At 39.7% G+C, this 21,822-nt stretch overlaps 1 protein-coding gene across 1 annotated transcript in view; it reads left to right on the top strand.

Moving 5' to 3' along the window:
* Window positions 1-21,822, top strand: part of zmat4a (zinc finger, matrin-type 4a) — a 140,793-nt gene that overhangs the window by 83,692 nt on the left and 35,279 nt on the right. Inside the window, exon 5 of the mRNA XM_062384781.1 lies at window positions 12,299-12,520. Coding sequence (XP_062240765.1) covers window positions 12,299-12,520 — 222 coding nt within the window. The remainder of the gene's footprint in view (window positions 1-12,298; window positions 12,521-21,822) is intronic.

Genomic DNA, 21,822 nt, shown 5'->3' with positions numbered 1-21,822 from the left:
AACCCTAAACTCTTTGTCACTCTTACATTTTGTTTTTAAATTTTTTAGGATTTATACACCTGTGATTTTACCACTTCTTTAATTTGTGTGAGCCAAAGCATCAGATTGAAGCTGAACTAAACTTACAGTCACAATTAACTCAGATGAACAGGTTCAGAGCTGTTTAAAGTGCGAGTGGAGAGAAAACTGAAGAAGAAGCAGAGATGGTTGATAAATGGCACAGGGGACTGTTAATTATCCACAAATATAAAGATTTCTAGCATTGCTATTATCACCACTCTCAGTAACAAGCTCTCAGTCTGTCATACTCCATGGTGTATGAGGGTGAGGTGGGTGGAAGTGACCCATAGTTTTAGGATGGAATGTTCCAATGTAGGTGATGGATTCAGGTCAGGTAGACACTAGAACAGTTTTTCTCTTTAAAAAGGAAAATAGCATCTACTTTGCTGTAATGAAAACACTATGACTAGCATCATTAGGGTAATAAGTTACTTGTCGTCTTTATTACCTCAAAGCAGTGGATTGCATGTTAGTGATGCAGTTTAATCTTCTGTGAAATTTACAGCAAGTGTGTTAGTGTCCCAACACTTAGATCTGAGAAGGTAAGAAAAGCGCATGAATAGAACAAAAATAAATAGTAAATCGTATGGATAAAAGACTGATATAAGTTTGAATTAAGTTCCTACATAAATGTATAAAATAGTTTGTAATGAGTGTTAAGCAGAGTAAATGACGCTCAAAGACAGACATAATTTTCAAGTAAAAAGAAATACAGTGCATGAAAAAACTAGCATTTCTTCGGTAGCCATGAAGTAACCAGGAGTAATGTTTAGCTCCAAGCAGATAGTTCCAATGTGAATAGACAAAACAGTTTCTAAGTTCGAAGACGTTCTACATGGATTGGTTTTATGATTTGTTCTCTAACAGTTGTGATTGCGGTCTCATGATGCAGCGCTCAGAGAGTGCTCTTTGCTATTTGCTCTCTTTGCCACGTGTCAGTGACAGACACAGCCATTAAGCATGCCATCTGTGGCCAGTGGCCCAGAAGGGAGACAGCTCCATTCCAACTAAAAGAGGAGGTGACACAGCCATCAATCGCACTGACAACGCAGAAGACCCCTGGGACACTGAGGAGCCTCCTCCCCACCTGACAAACACATTAGAAGAAAATATTCTCCCATCTTTGGACTGCAGCTGCTGATATTCAACTATTTGTATGATAGACGATTTTCATTGCAGAAAAAGTTTTCATTATTTGGTCCTTGTCATGGAGTACTGTATAAATGCCTGATTATGCCACGGGTAGATCACAGAACACTCCTATAACAGCATATATTACCTCAAAGGATTATTGCATATGGACACCTGCACATATTTTGTCGAAAGATTCATAAAGGGGCAAATACTGAGTTTGTCAATACAAGGTTCAGTCTGTGTATGACTCATACTGCTTCTGCCCAGAGCTCGCTTGTTGTATTCTCTGAAACAGTCATTAAAACTACTTGTATTGTACAGACAGTGAGATGTGTCACAAATAGAAAATGTCAGGAAGATAAATCCAGGGTACAGGGAGGCCCGGCCTATTGATTTCTACATAAGTAACCTAAACGACATGGGTCAGTTCCTCTGTTCATGCCTCTCCCTCTCGGGACCCATTGTTGTTGTTGTTAGCCGCTAGTATACAGTTAAAAAAACTAGCTTGTCAAGCTTTTGCTTTTTCCCTCACTCACCCAAAACAAAATCCATGCAGGTGGTGATGAATAAACTCAACAAACACTAATGAGAATTTACAGCATCCCATTTATCCCCTTTGAACAGATGGTGTGTGTCCTCCTTTTGGGTGCAGAAACCATTCAAAAGAAACATAATCATAGTGATGAAAAGCCCCGTGTAAGCTGTTGTTCTGAATTTCATTTAAATATTTGATTGTTTAATCTGACATGAATGAAATGAATGATTTTAATGTTTTCCCCACAGGCATAGTATTACACACAACCTATACGCTAAAGAATACCTCCTCATTGCCCTTTTACTCAGGCACTGTGGTGTTAATGTGAGCATTTTCACTGACCCATATAGCACATGCTCATCTACATGGATTTTTTAGTGGAAAATTGATTGCTGTTGCAATGTGTTGCAATTCCAATTCAGTTTCTGTTTTGGAGCTCAGGCAGGCTGAATGAACATTCATTTGTCATTAGTGTTTGAAATAATAGCAGCCTCATGTATTTTCATTTGCCTCTACGTTCTTTCTCTAAGCAGTATTTCACCATCCTGGCCTATGTCCAATTGTCTGGGCTGCGAGCACAATAGCTGCTATAAATGTCACTCCCTTTAACAACTGCAGATAATATTGGGATATACAGTATTTTCCCTGTGCGGATTTACTTGGTATTCATTTGAAGTAATCTGGAGTGTTCGTATGGTAATATGATCAATTGTCTTTGTTTGCATTTAACTAGTATTATCATCCCACGCTTAATGTTTCAACCTGCTAGCAAAGAACAGTTGAAGTGTCTTTATCACAGCAGTAACATCTAGAGCCCTATATATTTACACATTGAGGTTTTTTCTCAAATGACTTCACTTGATGCCTCATAATCTAGACTAATGTATATTTTAATACATCTTCAAAACAAAAGTATTGAGCCCAGCAAACAACTTAGTGCCATTACAATATTATCATTATCATCAAACCGCTGGAGCCGGAGCACTCACATAGACGTGTTGCTTTAACATTTGACGATTGGTGCCTGGCGATTGTGGCTCGAGACACATTGTTCTGTCTAAACATTGCTGAGCCAAGCCCGAACTCGGAAGGCATTCTGTATTTTGATTCTGAACCTGGGCCGACCACAATGTCTCCCTGTTGACAAGCACATGCAGCATAAAACATTACGATAATGACCCAGCTAATGTGATTGACTTGTTGGGTCTAGTATCCACACAATCAAAATAAAAAATAACCAGTTTTAGTTGTACTGCTTGGGACACAAAAGGTGGTTAGTTTGAATTCTAACATGACACATACTAGCTGTCCAATTCAATTCTAAAGGGAAGTAAAACAACTAGATGAACCCGGTCTCACCAACTGTCTGAACTTCCTCTCTTCAGGGTACTTTTGACATTTATAATAATAGAAACTTTATTTGTATAGCCCTAATCTAAAACATGTTTTTTCAAAATACTAGGCAATAATAAAAAATCATTACAAATAAAAAGTATTCAATTTAATTTGATGTGCCTAAATATATTAAGGTCAAGGCCCTAAAATGTGTTGAGAAACCAAAAAGTTTTCACAATGAGCAGTACTTTGCCGGCTGTGGTGAAAAAAACTCTCATTAACATGAAGGAACCTCCAGCAGAACCAGACTCAATGTGGGCGGACATCTGCCTCCACTGGTTGGGTCGAGAGGATAAAAATTAGGTTGAGAGGAGGTGGTTGGCAAAAACGATGAAAGAGACGGGTAACATATGTAGAAACCATCATATTTAGCTCTGTCAGACTGGTTGTCAACATGAAAATGATATTATTTAGTTCTACCTTGACATTATAATTAAAGTGAGATAAAAAGGAACACATTCAATTGAAACAACATAGTAGCAGCAGAGTTACAAATCCCTTGTTCAAAATGTTTTCCTATAAAAATATGTTTTCAGCAGTGATTTAAACACAGGTGGTGAGTTGGCAGGGACTTCCAGAGCCTCTGGGCCCTGACGGAGAAAGCCTGGTCACCTTGAGTAGCCATTGACCCAGGGACAGTTAACAGGGACATGCTGGCCCATTATAGGGAGTCAAGAGCTGCAAAATGATAGTGGGAGCCTTCCCATTTTAAGCTTTTAGCGAATTTTAGAATCAATCCTGAAATTAACTGGCAACCAGTGAAGCAATGCAAGGATTGGCATGATATGAGACCTATAGTTTGTTTAAGTTAACTAACCAGTAGCATCACTTTGAACAAGTTGCAAACGTGTTACTGAGGTTTGACTAAGGCATGTTTAAAGTCCATTGAAATAGTCCAGACGGGTGGAAGTAGTAAAGATTTAATGATATCATTGACATGTGTTTTGTAATTCAGTTGGGAATCAAATGCGAAACTAACATTTTAAGCTGTTGTTTTTAGTTTGGTTGCCAGGGGACTGAGAAATGGTGGAAATAATAACCTTCTGTCCAGACCAGCTGGCAGGCAAATTACTGTTTTGTTTGAATTTATCTGATTGAAGTTAAATGACATTTCCCTAATGGCAGCATGTACAGAGAAAATAAGATGTGACCAACAATAGAGCCGTGCGGCCTCCCAAACATCAGTGGAGCTGTGGATGAGACATGGTTTCCAATGGAAACCGAAAATGCTCTCTCTGAGATAAGATTCAAACCATCTAAGGGCAGTGTGTTGAAAGACCAACACACTGTTTGAGTCTATGGATGAAAATGTTATGATTAATGGTATGAATGAAATTTTATTATTTTAACACACAGCTAAAAGTTGGATTAGTATCGCATTTTCAAGATTTTGGGATATGAACGGGTTTTGAAAGCCTATAATTCTGTGGGAGTGATTGATCAGGATTTGCTTTTTCAGTAAAAGCTGAAGGCTTGTTTTCTTAAATTGATCAGGGACAAAGCCAGAAGAAAGGGACCAATTAATAATTTAAAGAAGGCTGAGGCCAATAGTACAGTTTTCTTATTTTCGGAGAGTGAAGTGGGTAGGGTGTCAAGAGGGCTGGAAGAAAAACGCATGTGAGACACAGTATTATTTGGTTAAACAGAAAGAGAAAATTGCAGAAAATTACTATGGAGAGTAGCTTTTACAGGGCAGAAGAAGCAGGGTTTAAGAGTTTATTAATTGTTTTGAAAAGGAATCTGGGATTGTGGTGATTGCTGGTGATTAGTTCTGAGAAATGTCTTGCTCTTGCTTCTTTATTTTTTTTATAGTGAGAAGTCAAGAGGTCTGTCATATTTTGTTTTAATATAGGACAAGATGTTGAATACCCCTTGTACGTTTGAAGGTCTTATGCACATTTTAGGTGCCTCAAATGCTATTTCTGCCTTCTCCTCTCACTTCATCAACATTATCTCCCCCAGGTTCATATACAGGTAGTGGAAATGCAAATTAAGTCTTTCTCAGACAGGTCTTGTATTTGCATGACTAAAGCTTGTGCTTCAATTCTTGCTTGGACACAATTCCATTGGCTGCTGCCTGCACCGCCACTTGAGAAATTTAGATTCTATTCAACTGTCTAAGTGAAACACCCAAAGCCCCAATGCAGTTCAGTGGCACATGATGTCATCCCTTGCAAATCTCTAGCATATCACACAAGTGTTAGTGTTACTTTAGTGTTTACTTCAACTTACATTCATTAGAACACATTTTACTATGCCCATTACTTTGGTTTATGACTGCATGACTGATGAAATTGCTGTTATCCTTGACTGGAGTTTGTTTTTAGTACTTATTAGCAACGTGCAGCATGCTAATGCAATAACATTAATGAAGAACATTATAGGCAATGCGATCTGACTACAGCAGCTATAACAGGCAACTTGTTTCTCAGCACCGATGTACCGATTGATTTCAATTACCAGATTTAATCTTCTCACAGTAAAGTTTTGCCAAATATTTACCACCCTTATATTTATTGTTCAACAACAGGGACACTTTGTTGAGCTGGCAGCAGCCTGATAATTATCCAACAGTTCTTCACATGAAAGCTTCGTCCTGAGGGATAAATGCATTTCTGCTGTACAGTTTTCTCAACCAATAGAGATGCAAAGTGCTAATGTTTTTCCAGACATGCATAATACATATTAAAGCAGCATTGTGCCGGTTTTGTTTGTTTCATTGTAAACAAGCAAACACGGTAAGGTCACTCCTCTTAATGGCGATATAGCATGATATCAGTTAAAGGGGGCTAATGGAGGAAATGTATGGTAATGTATGTTTCCCTCTCTTGTACAGATGTGGTTTGTAGGCAGGTTGTTTTGGGGTGGGTGGTTTGGCTTTGAAAAACCCAAACTGGAGCTACATCTTAGTGGATTCAGAACACTTTGATCTCCTTTTCTCACAGATGCTGAATCTCCTAAGATTTAAAACTCTGTTCACGCTAAGTAGGTCTACTTAGCACTGCTCCTCTGTCTGCATACAGATTCCATGCAAGGAGGGGATTTGCCCATTAAACATATCTCAGAGCTAGAAAGGCCTGCAGGCGAACATGGAACAGTGCTTTTCTTGCAAGAGATGTGAGGAGATGAAAGTAAACTTTTTGTTTTTCCACACTGCAGATTTGATGTTCAATAGATTTTCAGTTTTCTGTTATTAACTTGGCTGGTGAACGATGAACAGAATCTCCATCAAACTGCCTACTGGAGCATAAAACGGAGCAAATAAAAGAGCTGAATAAATAAATTATAATGAGCTTTAAACTGACAGCCGACAAACCCACACATTATCTTCACAGAACAACATCAAGTCCAAGTAATCTCAAAGTGTTTACTGCTGTGCTGCTGCATCAAAACCCTCACATCTCCGTTGGTTTTAACTCCTCTGCCAAGATAAAGACCAAACAAACACATTTTCTATAGTTGAGAACATAGATTTGCATTGGAATGACAATTTAAACAAGACCATTTATGTAAAGCTGCATTTTAGAATTTAAGCTTTTCATCAAACAAAAAACAGCTATGTCTCTCTTTTGAGACAAACACTAATATGTGAAAATGAGTAATTACTGCCCTGCAATATGTTTACTGAAGAACCAGAAAAAGCCTCTGAATCACTTTTAATTCTAAGTGCTGCGAGGATGTGAACATATAAGAGTGGAGACAAACTCGCACATACCACATGTTTGATTTATCTTAGTCAGCTTCTGTTTCCCTTGTTCCCCAGGTGGTCCGATCTATAGCCTCATCATGCATTTACAAAAAAAAACTATAAACCCATCAATACATAACAAATCTCACAACCAATAGCAAGGGAGATAATATCGGTGATTTACTTGTTGGCCACTGGTAAAAGAGAGAAAAAAAGCCCTGAAACAATATCTGTGAAGTCATGTTACCTTTTCAGTAGATTCAAATTGGGGGTGGGGATCCTCATGCGCAATGTACTTTTTTGATAGTATTGTTTTGTTAGCCCACAGCTCTAAGGAAATTCGATCCTGACATTCAGTTTTCCTTCAGGGTGAATCCTACTAGTTTTGATCACCTGATGTTTCCTCTTTTCTGTGAAATATCTCAATGTGGAACAACTACAATTGTAACAGACATTCATTGTGTCAAGAAGATGATTCCTTCTAACTTGAAACATGTCACCTCTAGTTTTACTCATGAGGATATCAGACAGTCATGTACGATTGCAAAGATTTAACATTAAAGCTTCTATAACTTTCACCTGAAACCCTGCTGAGTATAGCTGCAGCATTGTAAGCCTCTATGCTGGACTGCTCCTGTCTCCCCTCCCAATCCAAACCAACACACAGAACCCCACAATCCTCACACTGGGTCAGACAGGCAGACCAATAAAGCACTGCAGTGTGTGTGTGGATCCTTCTGCGTCCTCTCTGACTAACCACTTACAAGGCTGCCATTATCAGATGTGGCATGTGTACTGTCTTCTTGACTTGATGATGATAAATCCAGACCATGAGGCTTGGATGATTCACTCCCTGGTGTACTGATGATTCCCCTCAAAAATACTCCTCTCAGACATGAATGTCATAAAAATTGTAATGCTTCAGGAAAGCGCTACAATCCTCTCAGAAGGTTTTTTGGGTGTGTTCTTGATGCATATCACTGTGTGTCCAAAGATCCTGACTTCATCTCAGTGCAGAAAAAGGCAAATTTTCATCCGGCTGAGGCTCAGACCTATAAAATAAAGAGAAGAGAGGGTCTTTTCACCAAGTTTACTACACTGAGCTGACACCATCTGTCCCCGGTGACGGCGATGAGCAGAGCCCTCAATCAGAGCACAGAGGGGAATTAAACAGTATATGGCACTAATGATGCACTAAATGGGAGGAAATGGTTTTGTTCCTTCATTTGCCTGCTGGGTAATCATTGAAACTGGAGAGCCATCATGTAATAACAGGAGTCTGCTGCCTCGCACGGAACGTAAAGTTAGCAGTGGGCTGAAGAGTTGTAAAAGCAAGTAAGTAAGTTCACTGAAGGAGGATGCAGACGATAGGCTGCACTGATGATGATAAATGATCTTTGCTTAGGTCTTGTATTTGTGCCCCTTTAATCCCTGAGTCTTTGCATAAAATTATGTTTCCTCCTTGCTTCTCATTTCCTCTAGCTTGTGGGCATCTTTCACACAAGATACTTTCTCCAAAAATCAATGTTTAATGTATAGGTGTTTATAATATGACAGTACTACTGTCGTTGATGTGGATAGCTGGCAAACAAAGTGTCATGCTTTGACTCTGGAGACTAAGGGTTCTGTGTTCCACAAACCTCTGAACTCAAGGTCCACTATAAATCTGCCCCCAGACTTTCTTACTGAGCAGACACACATATCAAGTAGCTGAGGAGCTAGATATTTCCCTAAAGAGTTAGTGAAGGCAAAACAAAAAAGAAGCGAGACCATGTTGCGCCAGAAACATAAGGACTTCAAACTAAAGTTTGAAAGAAGAGTCTGGGGGAGTGTAGAAAGAAATGAGATTACCAGGCAGCTGTGGCCTCCTCTGCTTGAGGCTCAAGGCTCGAGGCTACAGAGCAGCTGTGCCCCAGTGTTTGTGGTTGACTTGCATTGCAGGTACGTATACGTGCCAGGTTTTGACAATGGAGGACAAACTCTGTATTTCTCTGGTTCTGCCGTCTTTTATGAGTCCAACAGAATTGCAATTTGAAATCAGTCGAGTACCCTTTTATCATCTATCATCACCCTTGGCTGAAATCCATTCATTTGTTATTTCAATCTATTGAGCTGAAGTGGTCGTTAAGTGACTTGTTTTTTATTGTTGCAAATTTCACTTCTGTGATTTTTCTTCTAGCCACCTCTTGCATTTTGGAATCTCAAATGGTCTCTTTTGAGACAGTCCCTTTAAACAACCATTGTTCTATTGTATTGCTCAAATTGAATTAAAACTGCTAATATCAATGTGAATCAATTTCAATGTGAGATGCCAAACCCCATGTAAAAAAGTGCATTTCGTACAGATGCTGAAAATGGCACAAATGTATTTACCTGGGGACTATTTGGATGATTGCAGGGGACGCTGTGAATATCACTATTACCCACTTCTGACAAAGCTGATTAAGTTGTTGGTGTAAGATTGATAGTGTTTACAGCTTCTTCATTGGACACTGCAGTAATCTGGCAACAGCTCAATAAAACCTTTATCTGCCGGACTGACCAGTCACAACACAGACCCAATAACATGATGCCAGTATTGTCAGGACATTTATTCAGAGAAATATATGCCATCACCTCAATGAGGCACATGAACTCAGATTTAACAAAGGCCGAAGAGACTTTCTGCAGGGAAAGTTTTAATCTCAGTCATGACTGATTAAAAGCAGAAGGAATTTTCTCTTTTCACACATTTGGCGAGTTAGTTTTAGTTTTTAAAGTAGGTACCATGCAGGGAAAAATATATTTTCACCACATCCTCAATTTTGAAATGGTTTAAACTAGCTAACTTAGCTGCGGTACTAGGAGCCCTAATAATAATAACAATAATAATAATAATGAAACCCCTTATTGAAGTTCGGAGCTGAAAAGTTGTTTGAAGCCTACACATGACAAGTGTGGATTCATCTAATTGCCCTTGAATCACAAAATGTCGTTCCATTTCATTCTGACTTGTTTGTCATCTCCACAAACAATACATATTTCTCAACTTTTAAGTTTCCCACAGCCTCTTAATTCTTCCTTCAACAGTTTGTCATCCCTGTCTGTGATTCCTGGTAATTGCCTGAATATTATCATCAAGAGCGAGAGCTGTGCTTTCAGGTTAGAGTATATGTCTCATATGCTGGAGGTGGCTCTTCAGTTTTGATGCAGCATTACCCGATTAGTTCTCCATTTATTTAAAGCGGCTGACGAGCAGCGAGCGGGAGGCTCTCCTACTGAATCCGAGGCTCTTTTAATCTGAATCTTAGTGGCTAGGCTAGTTGGAGTCCTTGGGGTCCGTTACTGAATGCATTGTGCCTGCAAAGCCCTCCTTCGAACAGCTACTTTCATTTGAGCGAGGCATTACAGCTAGGACAGCTCCAGGGCTGCTGAATTCGTAGCTGACCTCTGACCTCCTCACAAAGGCAACTACAGGGATTTAATTACATCTGACAGTTTACATTGGCCCATTAGTTGGCGAGGTCAGCGTACAACCTCAAAGTCATAGTTTCAAATCCTCCATAAGAGCCCGAGTCTGCGGATGACAGTAAACTGCTGAATGTAAAGATATGATGCAAATGTAAACTCTGCTGTGCTTTTGGCTCAAGAGCGGAGAACTCCAACCTCAGAGCAAAATGCTGACAGTTAGGGTTCTATACATCCTCACTGGAGTTGCCATTTTGAAATGTGACTGGTTTAATGGAACATAATGGGAGAACACTAAATGTTGACTCAGGGTGGGCCGAGCACTGGAGTGGTAAAACTGATTAAGTTGATAGTGCCGCTTTGTGTCGGGGGGCGCCCCAGCGCTACACTGCGCTCGTTCGGGGTTAATGCCGTCGTCCATGCATGAAGACACAAGTGGGCAGACACGAGGAGAGCAGGCTCTTTATTCCGTTTGCCAAGTAGGATTCAGGTTTTCCTCTTCAGGCATTCAATGGAGATAACAGCTTGTTATTGTGAGGGCTGCATGAGCGAGAGTGCAGTCATTGTTACTATTCTGCTGATCAGCGCTCATTAAAGGCCTCACATTGATCTCTGTCTGCTGGCTACAAATCTTCACTTTAAAAAGCCAACATGTCTTTTCTAGGCTGTGCTGACATTCCATTAAAGAGGTCTGCGTTCTTGTTGTTTAATAAAACGCTGCGAAGATAGCTTCGAGCCAATTAAAAAGAGGCCCTTTTACCCTTTTCATCTGATTTATGTTACATACATAGCAGCCAACTGCATTAATATGTGAAATAACAAGGTAAACATTGGCAGAACGATATAGAAGCTCAGGGTTCTGCAACCTTTACCATCTACGAAGCTATTGTGAGCGACAGAGACAATAAATATCTGTCAGGAGCCAAAAAACACATTCCAGATACCACAACCTTAATCTGAATTAATCAAACACTGTCATTATATTTCTCAATTGGCAAAACATATCAGAAATTTGTTTTACGACAATGAGGTGATTTGATCAATTGTTTATTTCTTGTTCGTTATTCCCATAAACCAGCAGTAGTGGTGGTGAAAGCAAACAAATGAATCCAAACCATAGACTTTATGAAAACATGGATGACATGTCTCCACTAACTCCCACTATCTAGAAATGAAGGCACGATATCCAGGATACGAAACGCCGCCTATTGTGCAGTTATAGCTCGACCCAACTCGAGTCAGTCTCAACACTTAGCCATTATGTTTCAACCCATTTTTAAATCCCCAATTAACAAACCATGCATGCAGTTGCCAAAGGTCTGTAGTTAGATACATGTCCCATCTACTAACCTGGAGGAGGAGGGGTTTATGATATACTTAAACTTCAGGCAGTCAGCAGGGGCACGATCGAGATGCTTGGGCTTCACTTTTAGGGAGCCTTCATGTTGTTCAAGCAATATTAAATCCTTTAAATTATGTCTAGCTCAGGAATATGACTTTAGGTGTACAACAATATGGCAAAATGTACAAACATTCAACCATTTCCACAAACAGTATGTACAGTAAAGAAAGCAACAAAGAGGGCTTAAGAGTGGTATAGCTGGGGTTAGATGAACCATGTGCAAGAGTTTTTAAAAGTATCATTCACATGTCTATTTAAACATGCACTATATACAGTTAAAGTTGCCCATGGTGGCCATACATTAACTGGTTACACTGTTACCAGGTGGCCTTAACTTCACTTTGTCAGTTGTCTGGTTCCAGCAGATGGATTAAACACTACAATAATGTTGGACCTGTACAAGTCAACACCGACTTGCCCAAGGTGGAAAAAATATTAGAAAGCCAAAACATGTAGTTAAAACAAAATATAATTATTATTATATATACTTATATAGTTGCTTAGGACCTGGCGCATACATCAATTATATAATAGGCACCTCTGTAACATACAACAAGTTATATGTTACAGAGGTGCCTGCTTCTCTTTTTGACCATGCTGAAAACCAACCAAGTTTGTTTTGTTGTTTTTTCTTCAGAGGCGTCCCCCAGTCCTGTAAAGAGCTCCCCTGAAACGTCCCCCATGACGTCCCCACGACAGCGCCGCGACTCAGACCGCTACTGCCAGCTATGCAACGCCTGGTTCAACAACCCCGGCATGGCTCAGCAACATTATGACGGCAAAAAGCACAAGAAGAATGCTGCCAGAGCAGACCTGCTGGAGCAGCTGGGCAAGACCCTGGACATGGGAGAAATGAAAGGTACAATTATCTTTAAAAGAATAGTTTTCATTCGTTGTTAATGTGAGGCGCTTCACAGACTTTATTGAAGATGTGTAAGTGGTTTGTTTGTGTTGGCCTTTTGGCCTCAGTATACAGGACAGATGTCTCTGACTCAGACTCAAAGTCGTGTACACTGAGCGAGGGATCAGTCATGGCACAGTGTTCGAAAAGGATGTTGATGAGTCTTGTTCACCCCGGGGCTTCTCATCCACACAAGGGGCTGACCTATTAGAAACCAACAGGATGAATTTCATAGTTCATGAAGTTCATGACATCCCATAGACTCCATAGGAACTGTGTAGTAACTGACACTGACCTTTGACCTGTCCCTGAGGGATCAGTGATGTTAATTGATATTTGTTATAAAATGCCTTAAAGGTCTGGCTTTGGACAGATTGTTTGGGCTTCAAAGGTCAACAATAATAATACAAATATATTGAATTTAGAAATTAGAAAAAGATTAGTTTCATATTATTGGTATCGGAGATATGGGAAAATGTTTAATAAAATAAAAAGACATTTAACCATTCAATGGTATTTTAATCATGTTTATTTAATCCCACAAAACTTAGCTTGGTTTTCATTGAACACAAAATTTAAAATAGAATTTTGTTTTATTTTGAGAAATGTAAAAATGTGATTCTAAATTAGAAATATGTCCCATTTCTTATGAGTTCTTTGACAGCTCTCACTTATTGGTCATATTTATAACTATTCTTAAAAACAAGGGTGTAATATAACCCTATTTATGTAATGGCCACTAAGTCCGGTGTAAACAAGATGCACTAAATTGAAATATTGTCACCTCTTAAAAATGATGTGTTAGAAAACAATTACCACATCGAGCAGCCTAAGTGGAACATTAGCCTTCAGTTTGAGTTGTGTCTCTGTCCCATTTTTAATACATTCATGGTCCTTACAGCTTGACATGATACAAATGTATTGGAACACGTTAGTGTTGTGGTATGATATTGTTAAAGCACAATTTGTTTCTGTTCCCATCGATCCATCAATTATTTTACACTTCTGCTTTCCCCAATATATGTTGGTCCCTTGTTTGCTAATGCTGTAAACGTGTTAAAAAAGTTGCCTGTTTCTGACCTGATAATCCTCTTTTCACTTTCCTTGTCCTTCTTTATTGGTATCCTCCAGTATGTTCACCAGCTGGGTGCTAGCTGTCTGTGTTCGAGCAGGTAATAGACAGTGAGTTTACCACAGCCTGAAATCACTGAAAACTGTGGCCTGCTGCGGCTGGAGAGGCAGGTGGTGAGAGCATTGGTGATGCTGAAGTGCAACAGCGTAGTGTCTAAAACAATGTACTGAAAGAAGCGTCTTTGTAGAGTTTGGAGGAATGAGCATAGTCAGTGATACTCCTCTTCTGGGTTCGTCATTCTTTGGGTTGAGCATATTCCTATTTATCAAAGAACAAAAGTTCTTCACTTCTGAAAATCTTGACCATGGACCGAACCAAATTTCATCTTTGACACGGTATTACACTTTATCGTTTACACTTTAGAGTTGGATTTACATTGTAATTTGAACCAGCAGACTAACTTTTGTTTAATATACCTGCATCCTGTTGTCATCTTACGTCTACCTATAATTTACACGTTTTCAGTTTGGGAGGTAGTAGCCTCTCTGTTTGAAAAAAGAAAATGATTAATTTGGGATATTTTTTTGCCAGTGTAATATCATTATTGTACTACCAGCGAAATGAATGTGCTCATTGATCAAACATATCAGATCTTTAAGACTGCAAGCAAAGTCCTTCCAGGATGTTTGCAAGGATTTTGTGCTCTCTTCATTTCTTCTATTTCCACACTGCAAATGATTTGAACCAAGGTGGTTTGATCCAGACTGAGACCACCTCTTTTGGTCAGACATCATTTTTTGCTTTCAGACCTGTTAATTTAGTTGAGCATAAAGTGAACACTCTTAAGACTCCGACCAAACAAGGTGTGTGTGAACCCCCCTCATATAAAGGATTTTAAAGAGATCATTGTTGTTTCCTTTTTGTTTAGGGAAATCTTTATTGCTGAGTGATCTCTTACCACATCCTGTGGCCAATAATGTCCTGAGCAGTATTGATCGCACAGCGTCTCATCTGTAAAGACTGTTCTCTCAGCCGCTGAAGTGACGGGCAGCCTTTTTGACGTGAGCTGTCTCCTCCTGGAGTCCACCAGCGTGTCACAAGCTGTTCATTTTACAGAAGGGAGGAGAACATTCTTCCTTGTACTCTCACAGTCACAATATGTCAATAACAATTACACAATATAATTCCAGCCATGCGGAGGGCCGGCTGCCAGAAGAGCAGAAGGAGCCCAGAGGTGTAAAGGGCAATGACGTGTGACCGCATCCAATGGGAGAAGCAAGTCCTCACACTTGATTGGACACACACTTCTATCTCCAGGCTTGATTGGCTCTTTGTGCTTTATACAGGAGCTGCATTGTGACTAATTGAGAGCAGATTGGGTGGTTGCAGTCGGTTCGCCTCTGTCATGTTGGTTATGTGGTTAGAGGTTATGATTTTTTTTTTTCATAACACTAACAGTGCAGTTGGTTCAGGGTGTTGCTTTCTGAATAGCCTAAGGATTTGTATTTGTGAGGGTCGGATTTCATCATATATAAAGCGTGACATTAGTTAACAATCCCACAACCAGAATGTGTATACCTAATGGCCAGAGGAACTGCAGTGTCAACTTTCTTGCAATAAGAACATGTGATATGTTCAATATTGGAAACATTTGAATAAACAGGCGATAAGCGCTCTGTCAGCGGTCAGTGGGGGCGGGGCAGTGTGCCTTTAGTCTGCAGAGTTGAACTTCTACATCCTAAGATAAACTACAGTAACCAGCAACTTTTATTATTTTCATTTAGTCTTTACTTTTTTCTTCAAAGTAAAAGCACAGCATTAATTGTGTTGCTGTAATGCTTGACATCTAACAGAATTACAGAGCTTTTATTTTTGAAAAGCTGTAAAAGCTTGAGTCTGATGATTGTGTTGCTTATTATACCTCTGAATATACCAACATGCAATGTATGACAAATTTAAAGCAGTTTAGTATCTCATTCATACGTATACATAAACCACACATGAACATAATGAAGCAAAATGTATTATCATTTGATGGAAGAAAATCTAGTATATGGGTGTAAAGAAGCCGAATATAGAGCTTTTCCTCGGTCTAATAACTCCAGAACTCACTGTCTGTCGGATTGGCATGTGTAGAATGGACACTGCTCTCTAGCCATAATAGCATCACCAGACATTTTGATCTTATACTAAAATGTATTGTTGCTGGAAATAAAAACATAAAAAAATATTTTGTTATGGCTTTTACATTCACTCCGACTGTAATCTGTCCCAGTCCTCTGTGCCGCAATGCCTGTGTTTTGCCCTGTGTTAGAAAGAGACACGTTTGCCAACATCAACACAGTCATTATGGAGAGGCTGAAAATGTCAGTGTGCAATTGCTGCACTATTCAGCACTTGGGCTAATGAGTGTTTCTCTCCGGCGAATATCAATTAGTAATGAAGTGGCAAATCATCCTATCAGGCAGAACCAGCACTGTGAGCCTGTGGAGTGGAGAATGGGACCGTAGCGGGCGTAGCAGGCGGCCAGGCAGGGGAGGCAGAGGAGGCAGGGGAGGTAGGGGAGGCAGGGGAGGCAGGGGGATGCTGCTGCCAGAGAACCCACGGCTCCACTTCTCTATATTTCCTCCTTTCATCTTTTCCTGCATCTGCTGTTTTCCAATTTCCTGTCTTTGCCCTCACTCTGCTTGCCATTCCCTCTCCCTGACCTCCCGTGCCGTCTTTGAGCTCCTGTCAACTCGCTGAGAAAAATGTGTATTCTGCCTTAAAAGACTGCCATGTGATGGAATATTCAACCAATCCCATTCATCCCAGTCGATTCCGTCATCCAGGGGTCTACAGATTGTTGTTGTGCGTAAGGAGCTGAGCAGAGATGGAAAGCTGATGGTAAAGATTTGAAAGAGGAGAGTAAAGATGTGATGCTTTATCTACAGTGAGAGGCCATTAGCAGTCCACTGTTCATGTGTTTGAATTATATAGACCCTTCGGGGGTCAGCTGCAGTGCAACCTGGTGCCCACCTTAGCTCCAACCAACATGGAATACATATAAAAACGAGTTATTTAAAATGTTTTGCAGTTGACTGTCCAGTGACAGAGTGCTGAGATACAAAGCATCAGCCAAATTATGAGTAAATATAAGCTTACTTTACTTACTACTATAAAACGTATGTCACTGCGCACCTGCATTCTTGTAAACGGTTTTAAGTCATTCTGTTGTAAAAAAAACAAAACAAATGGAGTTTAAATTACTGTAGTAGTGAGGACTCTAATGTTTGCAGTATTGCAAATGGGATGCACAATTAATTAGCAGTAGGTTGTCCATGAAGACAGTCATGTGGACAGATGTGTGAGCTCATCCCCTTGTTATCGCTGCAGTGGGTTTATAATAGGTGATGATGCCTATTTTCTCAACAAATTGGAGCAATATTCTAAAGCCACTTGTTCTCCACTTAAATTCTATTATCGAGGTATTTTAAATATACTATTATAAACTCATTTCCTTTCCTATACTTCACCTTGCTACCGTGAACTGGATTCAAGAATTACAGGTTTGATCTTTTCCAACGTTTCTCACTGAAAGGAATCATTTTTAGTAATTTAAGATGAAATATGGGGTTGCTGTGACACTAAAACCTGCTCTTATTGCTGAATTATTGTAACTGAATGGGGAAAAAATTTAATTTCAATCTCTTTTGATATGGATTTCTGGTTATCCATTATTGATACCCATATGAATGAGTGCTTCCCTATTTCTCACATTAATCATTACATACTGAGCACTGCAAAGTATCAAAATGTAAACACAGCTAGATCAAGCGGAGCAGACTCCAGGATAATTGCTGTTGATCTCCTATTAACACATGCAACACATATTCAAACCCTCTGTGACAGTTATTACAGAACACCCCACATAGTAGATTAATGGTATTTATATTTCTGTAATATTTGGTGAATATTTGTTCTGGACAGCTCTGCACAAAGGTAAGCAGAAGCCAGTTGTTATCCATTGTTTCAACCAGCATCTGTTAAACATTAGTAGTGTTTGCATTTGATTTCAGTTCCCTGTAAATTGTTTCTCTGAATGTAAACTCAAAACAGTGTAGTCATGGCTAATGAGTGCATCATCAATATGATATGGAAAACTCAACAATAGGCAATGTAAAATATGGATGGATAAATAGATCGATGGATGCATGACATACAAATACTAACAGGAGATAATCACTTTTACAGTTTTGGCCATCCAGGAACCAGTATCTTTGTAAGACTGGTTCTCATTACCCATCCATATACACTTTCTCTTTTGGGATTTCTTGGGTTACACTGATATACCGCTGCCTGTTTCTCATATTGATAATCAAGGTCCAGGTTTAGTGTCAAAGGTCAAATCACAAAGGTGGAATTTGCAATTTCCTCCAAATAGCTCCACTGCAGTAGATCTGCAGTAGTTGTAGACATAGCTGTAAATAAGGCGTTTGAGGAACACAGAAAATACATAGGAAAGTAATGAAGGTTCTCTGAGCTTCACTATTACAAGCAACCTGCAATAAATCCAACCTTCATTTTTTGTAATACTTTATCTATCCTCATGTATCCAAATGAGGTTGACAGCATAAGGAGGTCAACACCTTTTATAACTGGTTTGATTAAAGTGAACATTATAACCTTTATAAAGGTTAATTTTATTCCATTGACTGTTGCATTAAACCGCATCAGTAAAATAAAGAGTACCTAATAAATTGTCAAACAAGTTCGGTGTGTGGTCAAATATATTGCTTAGTGGGTCAGAGACCCTGGATCTTTCTGTAGATTATCACCACACTCGTCTCCTTTAGAGTTTGAAGGTGAAAAGATAGATGTGGAGTGAAGTATCATTTCTTATTTCAGCTCAGGCCGGGGTAATGATAGTACATGAGGGGACCATAGATCACTATAATTATCTAAAACTAGAGGAATATAGAGACATGATTGCGATTTAATTCTCTTTATTGCACAGGGATATAATGGGTCTCTTATAAGAGGTTGAAACATTAGACTATTTTATCTTCCTATATTCTGTCCCCGTGCAGCAGCCACATTAAACACAAGCGTAGAGCCTGAGCATCTGTCCTGCTTCAGTGGGGTAGTGTCTCTGTCTGGAGTCAAGAGGCCTCCCAGCTTCACCCTGATACCTTACTGGGACAGACAGTGTAAAGCCAGGCTGCATGCAGCTCCTTTCCCTTCACTGCTGCCCATCAGTTCACCAGAGTGGTAGCCACTTGTTACCAATGTCTGTAAAAAACCTCTGCATTATATGCCACATTATACACAAGTCACTGTTTTATCTCTTTTAATGCAGGTTTACCTCTGCCATTTACTGCAAGTTTCTAGCAGAGAACACCTAATCATAAAATGTGCCCACATGCTGTCATTCCTCTTGTTTTATTAATCACTCTAACTTGGGCTATGTGCTTTACCTGCTGTGCTTTCCAGCACCAGCAGACATAGGATACATCCACAAATCATTTTAATCCTTGCCAGAGAGGATAATATTATATATTTAATAATGCAAAGTAGACAGCCACGTAGGAAAAACTAATTAAAGTGGTTACTGTCTATTCCCATAGGGATCAGCCATTTTAAATATTACTCAGTGAGCTGTGTTGTTACGTTCACTCTAATCTGAAGGGAAACATACATTCTGACTTTGTGGTTTTGCGTCTTTGTGGTTTTGACAAGTGCATTAAAGTGAGCTTGAAATGGAGTCTACAAGGACGACTTCTGGTTGGAGGAGAGTGGTATAGGAAGGATATGACAGAACAAGTCAGCCTTTTTCCACATGAACCGATTGCCTGCTGCAGTTTGTGTCAAATTGACAGAGCGGCAGTCTGTGTGTTCTACGCAGTGCAACAAGACAGCACTAACAGATGCTGCCTGTGTTTGATGTGAGAGGATCTCCCGCGTACACCTATGACTTCCGTTTCCGTACAATGACACCTTACCTGAGTGATGATGTATTCCCACACTCTGCTGCCCACACTGTGGAACATTGAACTCTTAGAATCTGTAAATATTAGATGTTGCCTTGAACAAATGCATTTTATAAGGGGCTTATTTGTACGTTGTCAAATACGTGTCACACGAGGAAAAGCAAAAATATGAATGTGAACACAATGCAAAATTGACAACACAACTACAAAAGCCACGCAACAGAAACACAACCACAATGGAGGTCATAGACAATTGATTTCAGTCCTTGTATGTGATATCTCAGGAACAGCTTCAGGGAATCTCTTCACATTTTTATGCAAACGGTGGCATCACAAAACATGTTTTGATCTTTTAAAGATGGTTTCTAAAGTCTGCCTATTAAGGAATATCCCAACATTTTGGAAACATGATTCACTAGATCTCAGGGAAATTCAGCCACACCACAACGCTTTGAGTGGTATTCAAGGCTAGAAAAGTGCTATATAAATAATAACACCGTTTATTGTGCTGCCGTTAGAAGTTATCAAATGTTTTCAAAACAATATATCCTGAATAAAAGTTGTCCTTTAGTCGGTGTAAGCCATCAATATATGCTCCTCAGATCATTATGACATATATATTCATGTAAATAAGGTTTCTTGACCATGAATTCCAAAGAAGTGTAACATGTATGGTAATGAGTTGGAATTTAGTGACTTTGGTGTCACCCAATTATGTGTTAGACCGGTCCAATGTTGTGTATAGCCATTTAATTCAATAATGGCCAGGAAAAACATTTCTTTCTGGTGCTGGAAAATCTGTGAAAATGACTAAAAATACTTGAAAACAAAAGTCACTTTGAGTCTATGCTGTGCCAAAGGCAGGATTCTCCCTCCCATCCATTACCATGGCTTTCAAAGCAACAGTTCATGTGTGCTCTGCATCTGCTGCGTCTCTTGTTTAAAACGACCCTGCAGATGATTTCCGACCGAGCAACACGCGTTCACAAAGTGCCTCTTCTGGTGATGCAGCTCCTCCCAAGAGCAGAGAGAAAGCTCTTCACACGAGAGAGACAGGAAAGAGTCATGCTGAAAGCATTTTGAGAGCAAAAGTGCTAAATCTCTGTGTCCGTCTCCCACCAGCTGCAGCACCTAGCTAAGCTGCCACCTGCCTTGGTTTGAGTATAGGCCCCAAAAGATTCAGAGAATTTCAAAGTGCTTGGTTGTTTCACATCTCATCTTGCTGTAGCTGTTTACAAAACTTGACACACTTTAAAAGAGAAATGATTTGAGCTGCAGAAAGTGTTTTCAGTTTTCTCAACATGTGGCTGGATTTGAATCAATGATCAGACCTGTCAAATGCACCAAGGAACTTGTAGTACATGTCTCCCAAGAAGACATACCAGTTTGTCATGTTGTTTATAACAGGAGCCAGCGAGACTGAAACACCTGTAAACCATTTTTAATACAAAGACACTCAGTGACAGAAGCTCATTTTGTAACACAAGTACATACAAGACAGAGTTGTCACTCCTTTTCTTTGGTTATTTGCGAGAGCAGATGGAAATGTAGAGTTTGCTTCATTTTCAGCACAAGAATCCGACAAGAGAAGAACTCCTCAGCTTTTATTTCCACAAACATGTTATCATTAACCGTTCATAAAACACGTCAGTATCTTTAAAGAGACATAGGCTTGTTAGCATTTCGCTAGCAACAACTGGATATCAAAGGGATAGTTCACAGAAAAATGTACATTCAATCAGTATCTTTCACAACTATCCCGATGGAGGGTTGGGAGTTCCCTGGTACAAGGGCATTTTCATTTTAATCAGTTACCTGGAAAGGTGGCTCTCACCGGTTACATTCAGGCCAGTGAGAAGAAGAACATTATGATTTCAGGGCTATGTGGGACAGCAGGTTTCTGTGTCGCATATTCCCTGTCTTTGACCTCTTTACCTTTTTAGACATTGGTGTTGTTGATATTTCTAAAAGGTTAATTCAGTTTCTTGACTGGTTATTGAAGCTTTACTGGTTATGTTTTTTTATCGGCTCCTGTTCTGATCAGCAACGATGGAACATGACACCTGCAGGTGAAGGTGCTAATCTGACATGGCAGTGAGAGATCCTCATTGTTTGCTGTATTTTTTAAGTCGAACAATGACTCACGAGAAAAGGAAACCCCTCTTCTGGCAATGGGAGATGAGGGAGTCACCTGGAGATGTTTTACCCACAGTTAAAAA

This window comes from Platichthys flesus, chromosome 3, assembly GCF_949316205.1.
Source record: "Platichthys flesus chromosome 3, fPlaFle2.1, whole genome shotgun sequence".
In the NCBI taxonomy this organism is placed as follows: domain Eukaryota; kingdom Metazoa; phylum Chordata; class Actinopteri; order Pleuronectiformes; family Pleuronectidae; genus Platichthys; species Platichthys flesus.
The sequence above is the reverse complement of the archived record's forward strand: the minus strand, read 5'-3'. Positions and strand labels throughout refer to the sequence as shown.